The 12,435-nt window shown below is 44.6% G+C and overlaps 1 protein-coding gene across 6 annotated transcripts in view; it reads right to left on the reverse strand.

Annotated features, from left to right (window-relative positions):
* The window catches only part of SFXN5 (sideroflexin 5), a 115,757-nt gene that overhangs the window by 88,123 nt on the left and 15,199 nt on the right, over positions 1 to 12,435 (reverse strand). For all 6 annotated transcript variants that reach the window (XM_068564468.1, XM_068564466.1, XM_068564464.1 and 3 more), the window contains exon 3: positions 3,481 to 3,558. In XM_068564468.1, the coding sequence (XP_068420569.1) occupies positions 3,481 to 3,558 (78 nt within the window). The remainder of the gene's footprint in view (positions 1 to 3,480; positions 3,559 to 12,435) is intronic.

Consider the following 12,435-nt stretch of genomic DNA (forward strand, 5'->3'; position numbering starts at 1 on the left):
CCATGATGTGATTCCTCACCTGGACTCCTCCTATCCACCACCTCCTCCTCACCAGACTCTACTCATCCCTCAAATCTCAGGCTAGAACTCTCTTCCAGACTCCCCTAGTCTGGGCAGGTTACTCCTCCCTCTGCTCTCCCACAGCATCATGTGTTTTCAATGTCGTTGCCTAGATTCTGGGGAGTCCACGAGGCAGGATCCTCCTCTAGCTTCTCCCCAGGCCCTAGCACCAACACTGGCCTGTAGGTGCTCCATAAATACACAGTGAAACAAACTGGACTGGGGAGGGCTGATGGCTTAGCTACCCACCCTATGGAACACCCCGCCAGGTACCAGTGTGTCATGTGGCAGCACAGGGCCTCAGCTTGGGCTTTGTACCTAAAGGTGCTAGAAGGCAGTGGCGGTGTCTCACAGAGTCACCAACGGAACGGAAGAGAAGACAACAGCAGAGGAGGGACAGCAACATGTTTTGGATGGAGAATGAGTAGAGTTTTAGTAACTGATCCAGCAGAGAGGAGGAAGCCTCCCCTCAATGCCTGCAGAAGGCACACTTAAGAAGCTGGGCCGGGCTTCCCTGGTGGCGCAGTGGTTGAGAATCTGCCTGCCAATGCAGGGGACACGGGTTCGAGCCCTGGTCTGGGAAGATCCCACATGCCGCGGAGCAACTGGGCCCGTGAGCCACAATTACTGAGCCTGCGCGTCTGGAGCCTGTGCTCCCAACAAGAGAGGCTGCGATAGTGAGAGGCCCGCGCACCGCGATGAAGAGTGGCTCCCGCTTGCCACAACTGGAGAAAGCGCTCACACAGAAACGAAGACCCAACACAGCCAAAAATAAATAAATAAATAAATAAATTAAAAAAAAAAAAAAAAAAAAGAAGCTGGGCCATGGGACTTCCCTGGCGGTCCAGTGGTTAAGACTTTACGTTCCAATGCAGGGGGTGGCAGGTTTGATCCCTGGTCGGGGAGCTAAGATCCCACATGCCTCGCGGCCAAAAAACCAAAACATAAAAACAGAAGCAATATTGTAACAAATTCAATAAAGACTTTAAAAATGGCCCACATCAAAAAAAAAAAACAAAAAAACTCTTAAAAAAAAAAAAGAAGCCAGGCCACCACCCCCAGGGCACCAGCAAAGTTCAGGACTTGGAGGGACCATGCACCCCAGGAACAAAGAGTTAATCATAGGGCTAAACACAGGGATTTGGTTGAAAATCTGTATTCAAAGCAGTAGAACCCCTCGGCCTTCCCCGCACAGCTAGGTGACTCCTACCACCCTCACCTGTATCCCCCAGGCAAGGGAAGTTTATCAACCTTCTGGAGAAACTGAATCCAAGTGACTCCAGACTTGGGAAAACTAGCCCAGTGGAGAGCGGGAGCAGGTGAGGCTAAAAGCAGGGAAATTAATGAAAATCTGCAAAGTGAATATTGGGACTCCAGCCTCCTTCCCCTACTTGGCTTCCAGAATGCAGACAAATGAGAAGATACTGTATTTACAGAACAGGAAGAGGATCCTGTTAAAAAGAACAAAGAAAATAAACAAATAGCTCTCAGAAATTAAAATTATACTAGCTGAAGTTAGAAATTCAATAGACATGTTGAATATAAACTCAAGGAAATTTCCTGTAAAGCCAAGCAGAGGGACAAAGTGAAGGAATAGGAGAGAAAAAAAGGATAAGAAAATCTGAGTGTTAATCTAAGATGTTGAATATTTGACTAATAGGAATTCCAGAATGAGAAGAAATTATCAAAGAAACAGTATAAGAAAAGTTGCCAGAACTGAGAGATAGGAGTCCTCAGATTGAAAGGGGTTACCAGGAACCCAAAATAATGAATTTTAAAAGAGATGGCATTGTGGAATTTTAGAAATAAACTGTATAGATAAAGAGAACATCCTAAACATTCCGAAAGAGAGAAAACAGGTCACTTGCAAAGAATCAGGAGTAAAATAGCATTGGCTTTTTCAACAGCTAGACTGGAAGCCAGAAGAGCAATGTCTTCAAAATTCTGAAGGAAAATGATTATCAACCTAAAAATTGGAATTTTCTCCTCAGCCAAACTGTCAGTTAAAGCTGAGTGCAGAATTACAATTACAAATTACCCTTTTTTCAGATCTAAAAGGATTCAAAATTTTCTTCCCATTTGCCTTTTTTCAGGAAGCCACCAGAAGAGGTGTTCCACCAAAATGAAGGTGTATACCAAGAGGAAGGCCTGGAGTTGGAGGGAGGTGGGCTCCAGAAATGAAAATTTCAGAGAAAAATAATGGAACTGAAGGACAGGAGTCTTCAGATTGAAAGGAGGCACTGGAAATATCAAAAGGCTGCTACAGGGTGCAGTAAGAATTTGAGATGGTACAAGGAAAACTATGTTAATGAGAAAAAATGAGGCAATTATTAAATCCAGGTAAAACATAAAGTCAAAAAGGAGAGGAAACATAATCATGTACAACAAAGTTGTAATATTATTCATATAATTGTAATAATGTGAATACTGAATATCCATAAACCCCAAAACTATGATAACTATTTGGGGAGGATGATGAGGGTAGGGGAGAGAAATGTGTTTAGGGGCGTGAATAATAAGAGAGCTGAATCCTCAACTACCGTAATAGATAATACAAAAGAACTACTTGAGAAATAGCGGTATAGATAAGCATGTTAGTTTGAAATATAGGTTTCTAACTGAAGAAACACCTAACAGTATTTGCTTCTGGGGAATAGAAATGGGAATTGAGGAGGGATGGGGCAACATACTATTTTTCCTTACAAGTGTTTTAGTACTATTTGACTTTTTGAACTATGCACATAGATTACTGTGAAAAAAACTGTGAAATTAATTTTTAATAGATTTTAAAATAAAGCTTATGAACAAAAAGAAAAAAACTTCAGCACATCAACCATCTGTCTCTACAGTCACTAGAGCTCTAGAGCTGCCCTCTAAACTACATCTCCCTACCCTTCCCCCAAACTAATCAAAACCATCAGCATTTCAATTCGTTCTAATTCAAGTTCTTACATGATATTAAAAAATGAAATTACAGTGTTTTAGCCTCCTCCCCACCATCCTCCCCTATCTTTCCCACCCTCTGAACTCTTGGGTAGTGGTATGCTGGTAAATGTTGAATACTTGATTCTTTGAGAAAGAAGTCCTGATTTATAGTATTTGCCAATTTCCATGGTGTAAATTCTCCTATTGTGGATGATTTCAAGCCATCACTGTGATGTCACTGAATGTGGAATTGGGAAAAGATGCACACGTTAGCTCCAGCAAACTACTGCCTTAGGCCTCTCTAGCCTTATCAGCCTCCCTACCAGACCCAGGTTACAGGAGAGACTTGACTATCCCTTCCAAAAAGCCAGAAGTCCACAAGGGATGTAGCAGCAGTAGAAGTGGATTCTGAAGGGAAGAGAAGTGGTTCTGGCTGCAGGGAAGGGGTGGTGAATTTGCCACCTTCCTTTCCCTCCCCACCTCTAGCAGAGTTACCTGCTCGTTAGTAATCCCCGGACGCAGGGTCCCATGCTTGTAGTCTTCCAGCAGCTGCACAGCCTCTCTGAGACGTCTCTGCAGGCAAAGAAAAGGGACATTGAGGGGCACACATCCAGGGCTCTGGCAACCCTTTCCTTGCAGGGGTGCATCAGTCCTGATCAAGCACTGACTATATTTACAGTGTACAAGGCCTGCCTTCCAGTTCATGGGACTCACGTAAAACATTAAAGAAGGCTACAGCCTAAATGTCCTTTCATAGGGAAATGGCTAAATGGCAGTGGCATGATAATACTATGGAACATTACTCAGCAGTTTAAAAGTAAAGTAGATCTACATGGCCATATCTCCAAGATATTTTTTTAAGTGAGAAAGCAAACTGCAGAGCTGTATGATGCCGTTCGTTGTACCAAACAAACAAAACACACACACATAGAAAACAATATTTCCTATGAGAATATTTATGTGAGAAAATGCATCAAAAATGCTCTAGAAGGAGACCCACCAAACTGGTGACAGGGGTTACCTCGGGGTAGGAGGAAAGGGCTCAGACTTGGCAAGCGGTGTCGGGAGGAACTTTAATCTTAATTGTAATATTGAATGTTTTTATAAAGAGAACATATTTATGTAATACTTATATAATTTCTTCCCAACATTTAAAAAACACTAGCAGAGATTTACATACTAAAATACATATGGCCACAGTAACTGATGGGGAAAGAAAAAAATAAAAGGATAGAATTGTTATGATTTTTTAAAATCTTAAAAGCTAAAGAGACAGCAACAGTGAGAGAAGGCAGCCTTTATCCACCGAAAGACTTGTATACGAATATTCGTAGTGGCACTCTTCAAATAGCCCCAAACTGGAGACAATTCAAATGTCAGTGATAGATTAGATAAGTAAACTGTGGTATATGCACACAATGAAATACTATACCGCATTTAAAAAAGCAAACTACAAATATATGTTACAATGTGGATGAATCTTCCCCGGATTGGCACCCCCATATCTCTCATCCCCCATGTTCTTCTAGAACTTTCCCACATGCCCCATCCAGAGGTACAGTCTATGTCCCCTCCCCTTGATCCTGAGCAGGCCTTTGTGACTGCCTCAACAATAGGGTATAGCCAAGGTGAGGCTGTGTGACCGCTGAGGCTAGGTCATAGAAATGCCTTGCACTCCCACCTTGTTCTCCTGGGACGCTCACTGTCTGGGAACTCAGCCGTCATAGTGGAAGGACGCCCGAGCAGGCTACTGAGAGACCCATGTGGATAAGAACTGAGGGCCTGGGGCTCCAGTTAAGCCACCAGCTAATGGTCAGCACCAACTTGCCTGCCATGAAAGTGAGCCATCTTGAAATGGATCCTCCCCAGTCAAGCTGCATGGAGCAGAGAAAAACCATCCCCTGTAAGCCCTGCCCAAGCTGAAGATCAGTGAGCAAAAGAATTGCTTTTTGTTGTTTCATGCCACTAAATTTTGGGGTGATTTGTTCCATAATAATAGAAGGCTGATACACATAATGATAAGCAAAAGAAGGCAAACACAGAAAAGCATATATAAAATTCATGGGACTGGGCTTCCCTGGTGGCGCAGTGGTTGAGAGTCTGCCTGCCAATGCAGGGGACACGGGTTCGAGCCCTGGTCTGGGAGGATCCCACATGCCGCGGAGCAACTGGGCCCGTGAGCCACAACCACTGAGCCTGCGCGTCTGGAGCCTGTGCTCCGCAATAAGAGAGGCCGCGATAGTGAGAGGCCCGCGCACCGCGATGAAGAGTGGCCCCCGCTCGCCGCAACTAGAGAAAGCCCTCGCACAGAAACGAAGACCCAACCATAAATAAATAAATAAATAATTTAAAAAAAAAAAAAAATTCATGGGACTTCCCTGGTGGTCCAGTGGGTAAGACTCCACGCTCCCAGTGCAGGGGGCCAGGGTTCGATCCCTGGTTGGTGAACTAGGATCCCACACGCGTGCCACAACGCAACTAAAGATCCTGCATGCCGCAACTAAACATGCCACTATGAAGATCCCATGTGCCGCAACTAAGACCCAGAGCAGCCTAAATAAATAAATAAAGTATATATAAAATTCAAAAACAGGCAAAATGCACCTATGGTGGTAGAGGTCATTATAGTGTTACCTTGGGGCAGGGCGGGGGTGGGGGTAGTACTGACTTGGAAAGGGGATGAGGGAACCCTCTGGAATAATGGAAATGTTCAATGTCTTGATCTGACTGGTGGTGACATGGTATAAACATATGTCAAAATCCATTAGGCCATACACTTAAGATTTGTGCATTTTCCTGTATGTATGTTATACCTCAAAATATCAACAATAAAAAAAAAAATCAACAACAAACAGTGACAACAGTGAGAGAAGGCAGCCTATGTCAAGGTCAGGTGAGGAACCCAGGCATCAGGGATGCTCATCGTGGGGGAAGAAACCCACGGAAGCCACCGTGTTCCCCTTTGACCAAGGGACAAACCTGGCTAAGGACGGGAGTGCAGAGAGACCTCAACAGAAGCCCCTGGTCTAAAGGCAGCATGCAGCCCCAGGGAGGGCACCCCGTAGGGCATTTGCTGAGCAGGCTGACAGTGGTCACATAGGATGGGGAATGTACAGCCACCTGCTGTACTGAAATAGCAGGACTAACTGCCAGCCCAGACAAGCCAGCCGGGCTGTCAGGGGTCCAGGAAAATTTCTTACTTGGGTGTAGCCTGACTGCTGGAAAGCACTGCCTCTCCCCTTTCAAATACATGCATACCAATCCCTGCATTCCAGAGTCCTTTCCCAGAATTGTTTGTTTCCAAAGTACAGATAGCTTTGTGGTTTTTGTTTTTGTTTTGCCAGTTATACTAGTAATCCATGCTGTTTAGAGAAAATGGCAGAAAAATTGAAAGCACACAAAAAAATTTTAATCACCTGTAAACATACCACTTGCAAAAGTGATGATTTTCCTTCTAGACTTAATACATTTGTTTTTCCTGTTGATTGTTGGTTTTAACTTGCTTAAGGTCACACAGAAAGTGAGCGGTTTAGTATTCGAGCCCAGAGTTTAGTCAGACCCTGTCCCTGCAACCCCCAAAAACTTCCTAGTGATGCGGCCAGCTCCCCACCCCAAGCCTGCTTCCTCCCAGCCTCAGCCTCTGCCCTGACAATGAATGCTCTACTTTCCACCCTGAATGGTGAATGGCCCCGCTTTCTCATTATTTTCCCACTCCAGGGATTCTCCTGAGTTCCTCTAAGAACCTGGCCAGATTCCATCTCATTTGACACGGTCATCAAAGGGAGGCCTCTTGTCTCAGGAGTAAGTTCCAAAGAGCCCTGATCTTGGCATGCATTGAGAAAGAACCAAATCCAAAGTTTCTCAAGACAAGTCTGCGAATGCAGGACTGGGGAAAGCTAGAATGTGCTTTTCTGCCTCTGGGCCTTGCTAAGCCTCAGCTTGGCCCCCCAGGTCAGAGGCTGAGGGGTTGGGGCTCCTAGCGCCTCTGTGGGACAGGCAAGGCCTCAGGCCACTTGTCTTGAGAGGTCCCTGAGGGCTGGCTGTCCTGGGAGCTGGACTCCTCACAGCAGAGAAGGGGATGGTTTTCAGGGAGACTTGAGGGATAGGTTTGCTGTAAACCCTCCTCTCACCCCAGTGCACTGTGATGCTTGAGAGGGATGGGGAAAGCTGGAGGTCAATGGCAGGGTGAACTTTGTAGGAGGTCTTTTCAACCAGGAACAAACAGGCAGCTAGGCCCTCAATGCAAAGATGGTGAGGGGCCCAGCTGGCTTGGAGACAAGGCTGCAGGCCCTTCTCTGGAGCCCTGGGCTGGGGGAGGGACGGCCCAATGTTGCTTCCCAGACTCCATCACCAGACTGCCAGAAAGTGTCACAGCACGTGTATTTGATGGGGCATGGTCTCCGGAAACCCCCTCAGGAAACAGGCACCTGGGAGGTCTGTTTCAGGGCAGAGAATTTAAACAGAGGTCCCACCCCAAGGCCCTGAGGGGAAGAAGGAAGCAAAAGGGCAGGCATGGAGTGTTAGGGTGGTGGCAGAGAGGCAGGACACCCTGCCGGACAGGAATGGGGATGGTGGGACACAGGAAGGAAAGGCACAAAAAAGAAAGATGAGGAAAGTCATCAGAAGCAAAGCTAATCTTTTTTTGAAGGAAGGGGGTACCCTGTAGCCCATCCCCAAGCTAAATGCAGACTGAGTATAATCCATGCTTGTCTAGGGAGGATGTCAAAATGATTTAAATATTTATTATAATATTTAATATGTTAAAATATATGATGGGAGTGACAGCACCTGGTCAGGATGTGAGGAACACCCAGAAACATTTCACCCCCACTTCTGATAAAGGACCCACTCCCCAGGTGGTACCTACAGGTTCCCACCTCCTGATCTTGCCCACACTGTTCCCCCCACCCCCCTTGGGGAGAAGGACATCCTTCCTCCCCAACAGTCTATCCCCATCCCCATCCATCCTTCAAGGCTCAGGGCCATCTTCTCCAGGAATCTTCCAGAAATGTTCTCTCCATCCTCTGAACAACCAGAGAGCATTTTGTTTGCACCTCTCTGAGGTCCCTGACCACTTACCAGCATGTGCCCATGTTATCTGTCAGAGACTGCAAGGTGCAGGGAGCAGGGGACTTGTTTTAGGTATCTTTGCAGAACTGCAGGACACACCTACCCCAGCCCATCACCAACACAGGGCCACACACATAATGAGCATTTAACAAAAATGAATGACTGAGACTGCTGCGGGGGAGAAGTGAAGGGTATGGTCAGGGTTAGGGATCCAGGTTCCAAAGCAGCAGGCCAGAGTCCCTTGATGATGATGCTGGTTTTACAGAATCCTGGGATTCCAAGAGGCCATGCATGCCCAGTTCACACAGGATGTGGATGAGAATACCCCTGTGTGTGAATATTACAGAACCATGTAGGCATTCCTTTCTCTGAAAGGAATTTGGGGCATTTGGGGCGCGAGCAGGAAGCGCATTTTGGCACCCAGGGTCACAGAGTGGGTGGGTGGCACCTAGGAACACGAAGTCCCCTCAATCCCAGCTCTGGGCCATTTCCATGAGACATGAACACAGAAGAGCCTCCTGTCCTCATGACTGTCGGTAACTGAGAGAGGGGTGGTCTCCCAGAGCAACCACAGCAATGCCTGCATCCTGAAAAGCTGATGCCTACTGGGGCCGGGCACCCCATGTAAGAAAGGGAAGGAGAAATTGCACACAGAGAAATTGCAGAGCATGTTTAGCGAAAGCGGTACAATTGAAACATGGGCATTTCAGACAGTCAAAAGTTCGGGAGTCTCAAAGCTTGCAGAACTTTTAAAAAAAAACAAAAGGGAGGGAGGGAGGAAGGAAGGAAGGAAGGGGAGTGTCAATGGTCAGGGGAGAATGAACTGGCAGCGGGGGCGGGGGGCGGGGCCTGCAGATTACTTCACGTCCTGCCCTGATCGCTGAGTATTTGATTGCTCTCACGTGGGCCAGTCTTGCATCTGCCAAGGGCAGCGCCGCGCATGCTTACCTTGTCTGTAAGCACAGCTTAAACCATTTCTTTGTGGCTCCCAAGCAGTGGGATTTGGGGGCCAAAGCTAATGATTTCTGTGCAGGCAGAGTCTCAAGCCCTTCTCTCATCTTCCCTCCCAGCGGTGTGGGGACCCACGGGGTTATCTGTGCTGAGATTGGTTCTTGGCTCACACCAACCATGAGATACCCTCTGGGAGGCCCAAGGGAAGGGGAAACTAGGGACACATGGGGAGAGCTCTGTTTCCCTGTGGCCGACCTCTGGTCACCTTCAGGACACCGATGTGAGGTAAACCCATATAATTCTGGCAGCGTTTGACAGGTGGTACAGACCTTTAGAAAATAAATCTGTCCAGCTACCCCAAGAACTATAAAAACAATCATGGTCCCCAGCCTGGATACCCTACTCTTGGGAATTTTTTTCTAAAAAATAAATTTAGCAGAAATGAAAAATGATTTTCTGGAGACTATTTTTTGCAGGAAAGCAAAAGGTAGGAAACAACCTACCTGTTAGACCTAAAAGTCTAACAGGGATGGTTATTTATACTATAAGACATGATTTCCCAAAATTATAAAGGCCTGGAAATAGATGATAAAAGCCAATTAAATGTCTGTGTTCAATGTAAGAAGTATGCCAAAAACGGATACAGATGGGCAAAAACCTGAAGTGTATAAGGGTACTGACATCTGGAAATTTTTAAATTAAAAATTCCATTAAAAATTTTAAAATTAGACTATCTGATGCTGTCTAGAATGCATTTAAATGGACATCCTTACTTACTGCTACTGAGAGCATAAACTGATATAATCTTGGTACAGGTTGGTACACTTTACAGGGCAATTTGGCAATATATATCGAAAGCCTTAAAATGCCTTTCATTCAGAAATTCTACTTTCAGGAATTTATCCACAGGAAATAAAGAGAAATATGGGGAGATTTATGTACAAAGGATATTTACTGCAATATTATTTATAATGGCAAAAGACTTGAAACCACCCAAATGGTCAACTGAGAAAATGATTAAGTTAGAGAATAGCCACATGATGGATTACTATACAGTTATTAAACACAGTTTGAAACAACATTTAATGACAAGGAAAAATGCTCATGGGCTTCCCTGTTGGCGCAGTGGTTGAGAATCTGCCTGCCAATGCAGGGGACACGGGTTCGAGCCCTGGTCTGGGAAGATCCCACATGCCGCGGAGCAACTAGGCCCGTGAGACACAACTACTGAGCCTGCGCGTCTGGAGCCTGTGCTCCACAACAAGAGAGGCCGCGATGGTGAGAGGCCCGCGCACCGCGATGAAGAGTGGCCCCCGCTTGCCGCAACTAGAGGAAGCCCTCGCACAGAAACGAAGACCCAACACGGCCAAAAATAAATAAATAAATAAATAAATAAAGGAGTTTCTTTAAAAAAAAAAAAAAAAGATGCTCATGATATGCTACATGGAAAAAAACAATATATATCATGTATACATATATCACATGATTTTATGTATGTATACATATATATACATAATACACACACAGATCTTCCTTGACTCATGATGGGGTTCATCCCGAGAAATCCACTATAAGTGAAAATATCATCTTTTTTTTTTTTTGGCCATGCCACGCAGCATGCAGGATCTTAGTTCCCCGACCTGGGATCGAACCTGTGCCCCCTGCAGTGGAAGCACGGAGTCCTAACCACTGGACCGCCAGGGAATTCCTGAAAATATCATATCTTAATTTGAAAAAGCATTTAATACATCTAGCCCACCGAACGTTATAGCTTAGCCTGGCCTACCTTACACACGCTCAGAACACTTACATTAGCCTACAGTTGGGCAAAATCATCTAACACAGAGGCTATTTTATAATAAAGTGTTGAATATCTCATGTAATTCATTGAATACTGTACTAAAAGTGAAAAACAGAATGGTTGTGTGGGTACAGAATGGTTCTAAGTGTATCGGTGGTTTTGCCTCGTGATCACGTGGCTGACTGGGACCTGTGGCTGCCACGGCCCAACATCATGAGAGAGTATTGTACCGCATACCACTAGCCCAGGATATGATCAAAATTCACAATTCGAAGTATGATTTCCACTGAATGTGTATCGCTTGCACACCATCATAAAGTCCATCTTAAGTTGGGGACTGTCTGTACAGAGATAGAGTGAGATATAGATACATATATATCTATCTATATATATATACACATTATACAAACCATCCTAATTTTGTACATATACATGTACCAGAATGTTAACTGTGATTATTTCTTGCAGGTGAGATAATGAGCAGTTTTTATTTTCTTCCTTAGACTTTAACATTTAGAGATTACTACCCACATCACATCAAGAGGCCCACAATGTCAGTTGTTTTCATTGTTAGTGATGCTGCCTTGTCACCCGGTTAAAGGCGTGTCCTCCAAGCCCTCCACTGTAAAGGTACCTTTTCCCCTTAGGAACTGCTAAATAATATTTGGAGGTGATACTTACCTGAAAGCGTAAGAATATCCTGTTTCCCAACAACTCTGACTCTATGAAAATAGCATCCATTAATGATCCTTGTCAAAATCAGTTATTTTGTTGAGGATTACACAATGTTTATTTCCTTCTACATTTATTAGCTGACATTCTTCTGTGAATATGAGCTTCCCTCTTTCACATTTTTAGTTTTACTATGGACTCATGGATTCTTCTTCTTCTTATTCAATGTATTATAATCCATTGTTTTCCTTTTTCTTAATGTTCGAATTGTCCCAAATGTGGCTAGCGGGATGCAGCCACTTCCTGTTCCTGTGTCTCCAACAGTCTATGAACACTTTCTTACTTTCTGTAGCAGATCTCTTTGCCTTGGGTGTGGATTTGGCCATCTCTGCAAGAAGCCCTGGGTCCTTTTTGTAAGTAATGGTATTTAGAAACCAAGATCTGAGTGCTAAGTGTGTTCATTGTTACTAGGGTGTCATGGCCCTTTCAGTGAACAGAGCCAGGAAATTGAGAAATGTAAATGTAAGTGTGTGTGTGTGTGTGTGTGTGTGTGTGTTTGTGTGTGTGTAAATCATAAGTTCATACTGATACCTCCAATTCAAATACAACATCACATAGTTTCTGTCTTTTCCCCTACTCCATATTTGTATGTCCCTACTCCCATGGTGAGAACCCTGGTTCCCAACATCAGTATAACGATTTATTCTGTCCTACAATACACCCAAAATAGTTTCAGATTACTACACCAATACTAATAATGAGTTGGTGTTATTAACACTGTTTCAGTTGGTTTTCTATGTCCTTCAGAATGATAATCTGCCAACCACTCATTCTCTTAAATAATTATTGAGTTCAGAATAGCAAACCCCTTTCATCTTCAGTTCATAATTTAAAGTAACTTAGATGTCAGCTGGTACAGCCTTGCCCTTAGGGATCTAAATCTAATTCCATGACCT

This window comes from Eschrichtius robustus, chromosome 15, assembly GCF_028021215.1.
Source record: "Eschrichtius robustus isolate mEscRob2 chromosome 15, mEscRob2.pri, whole genome shotgun sequence".
Taxonomy (NCBI): domain Eukaryota; kingdom Metazoa; phylum Chordata; class Mammalia; order Artiodactyla; family Eschrichtiidae; genus Eschrichtius; species Eschrichtius robustus.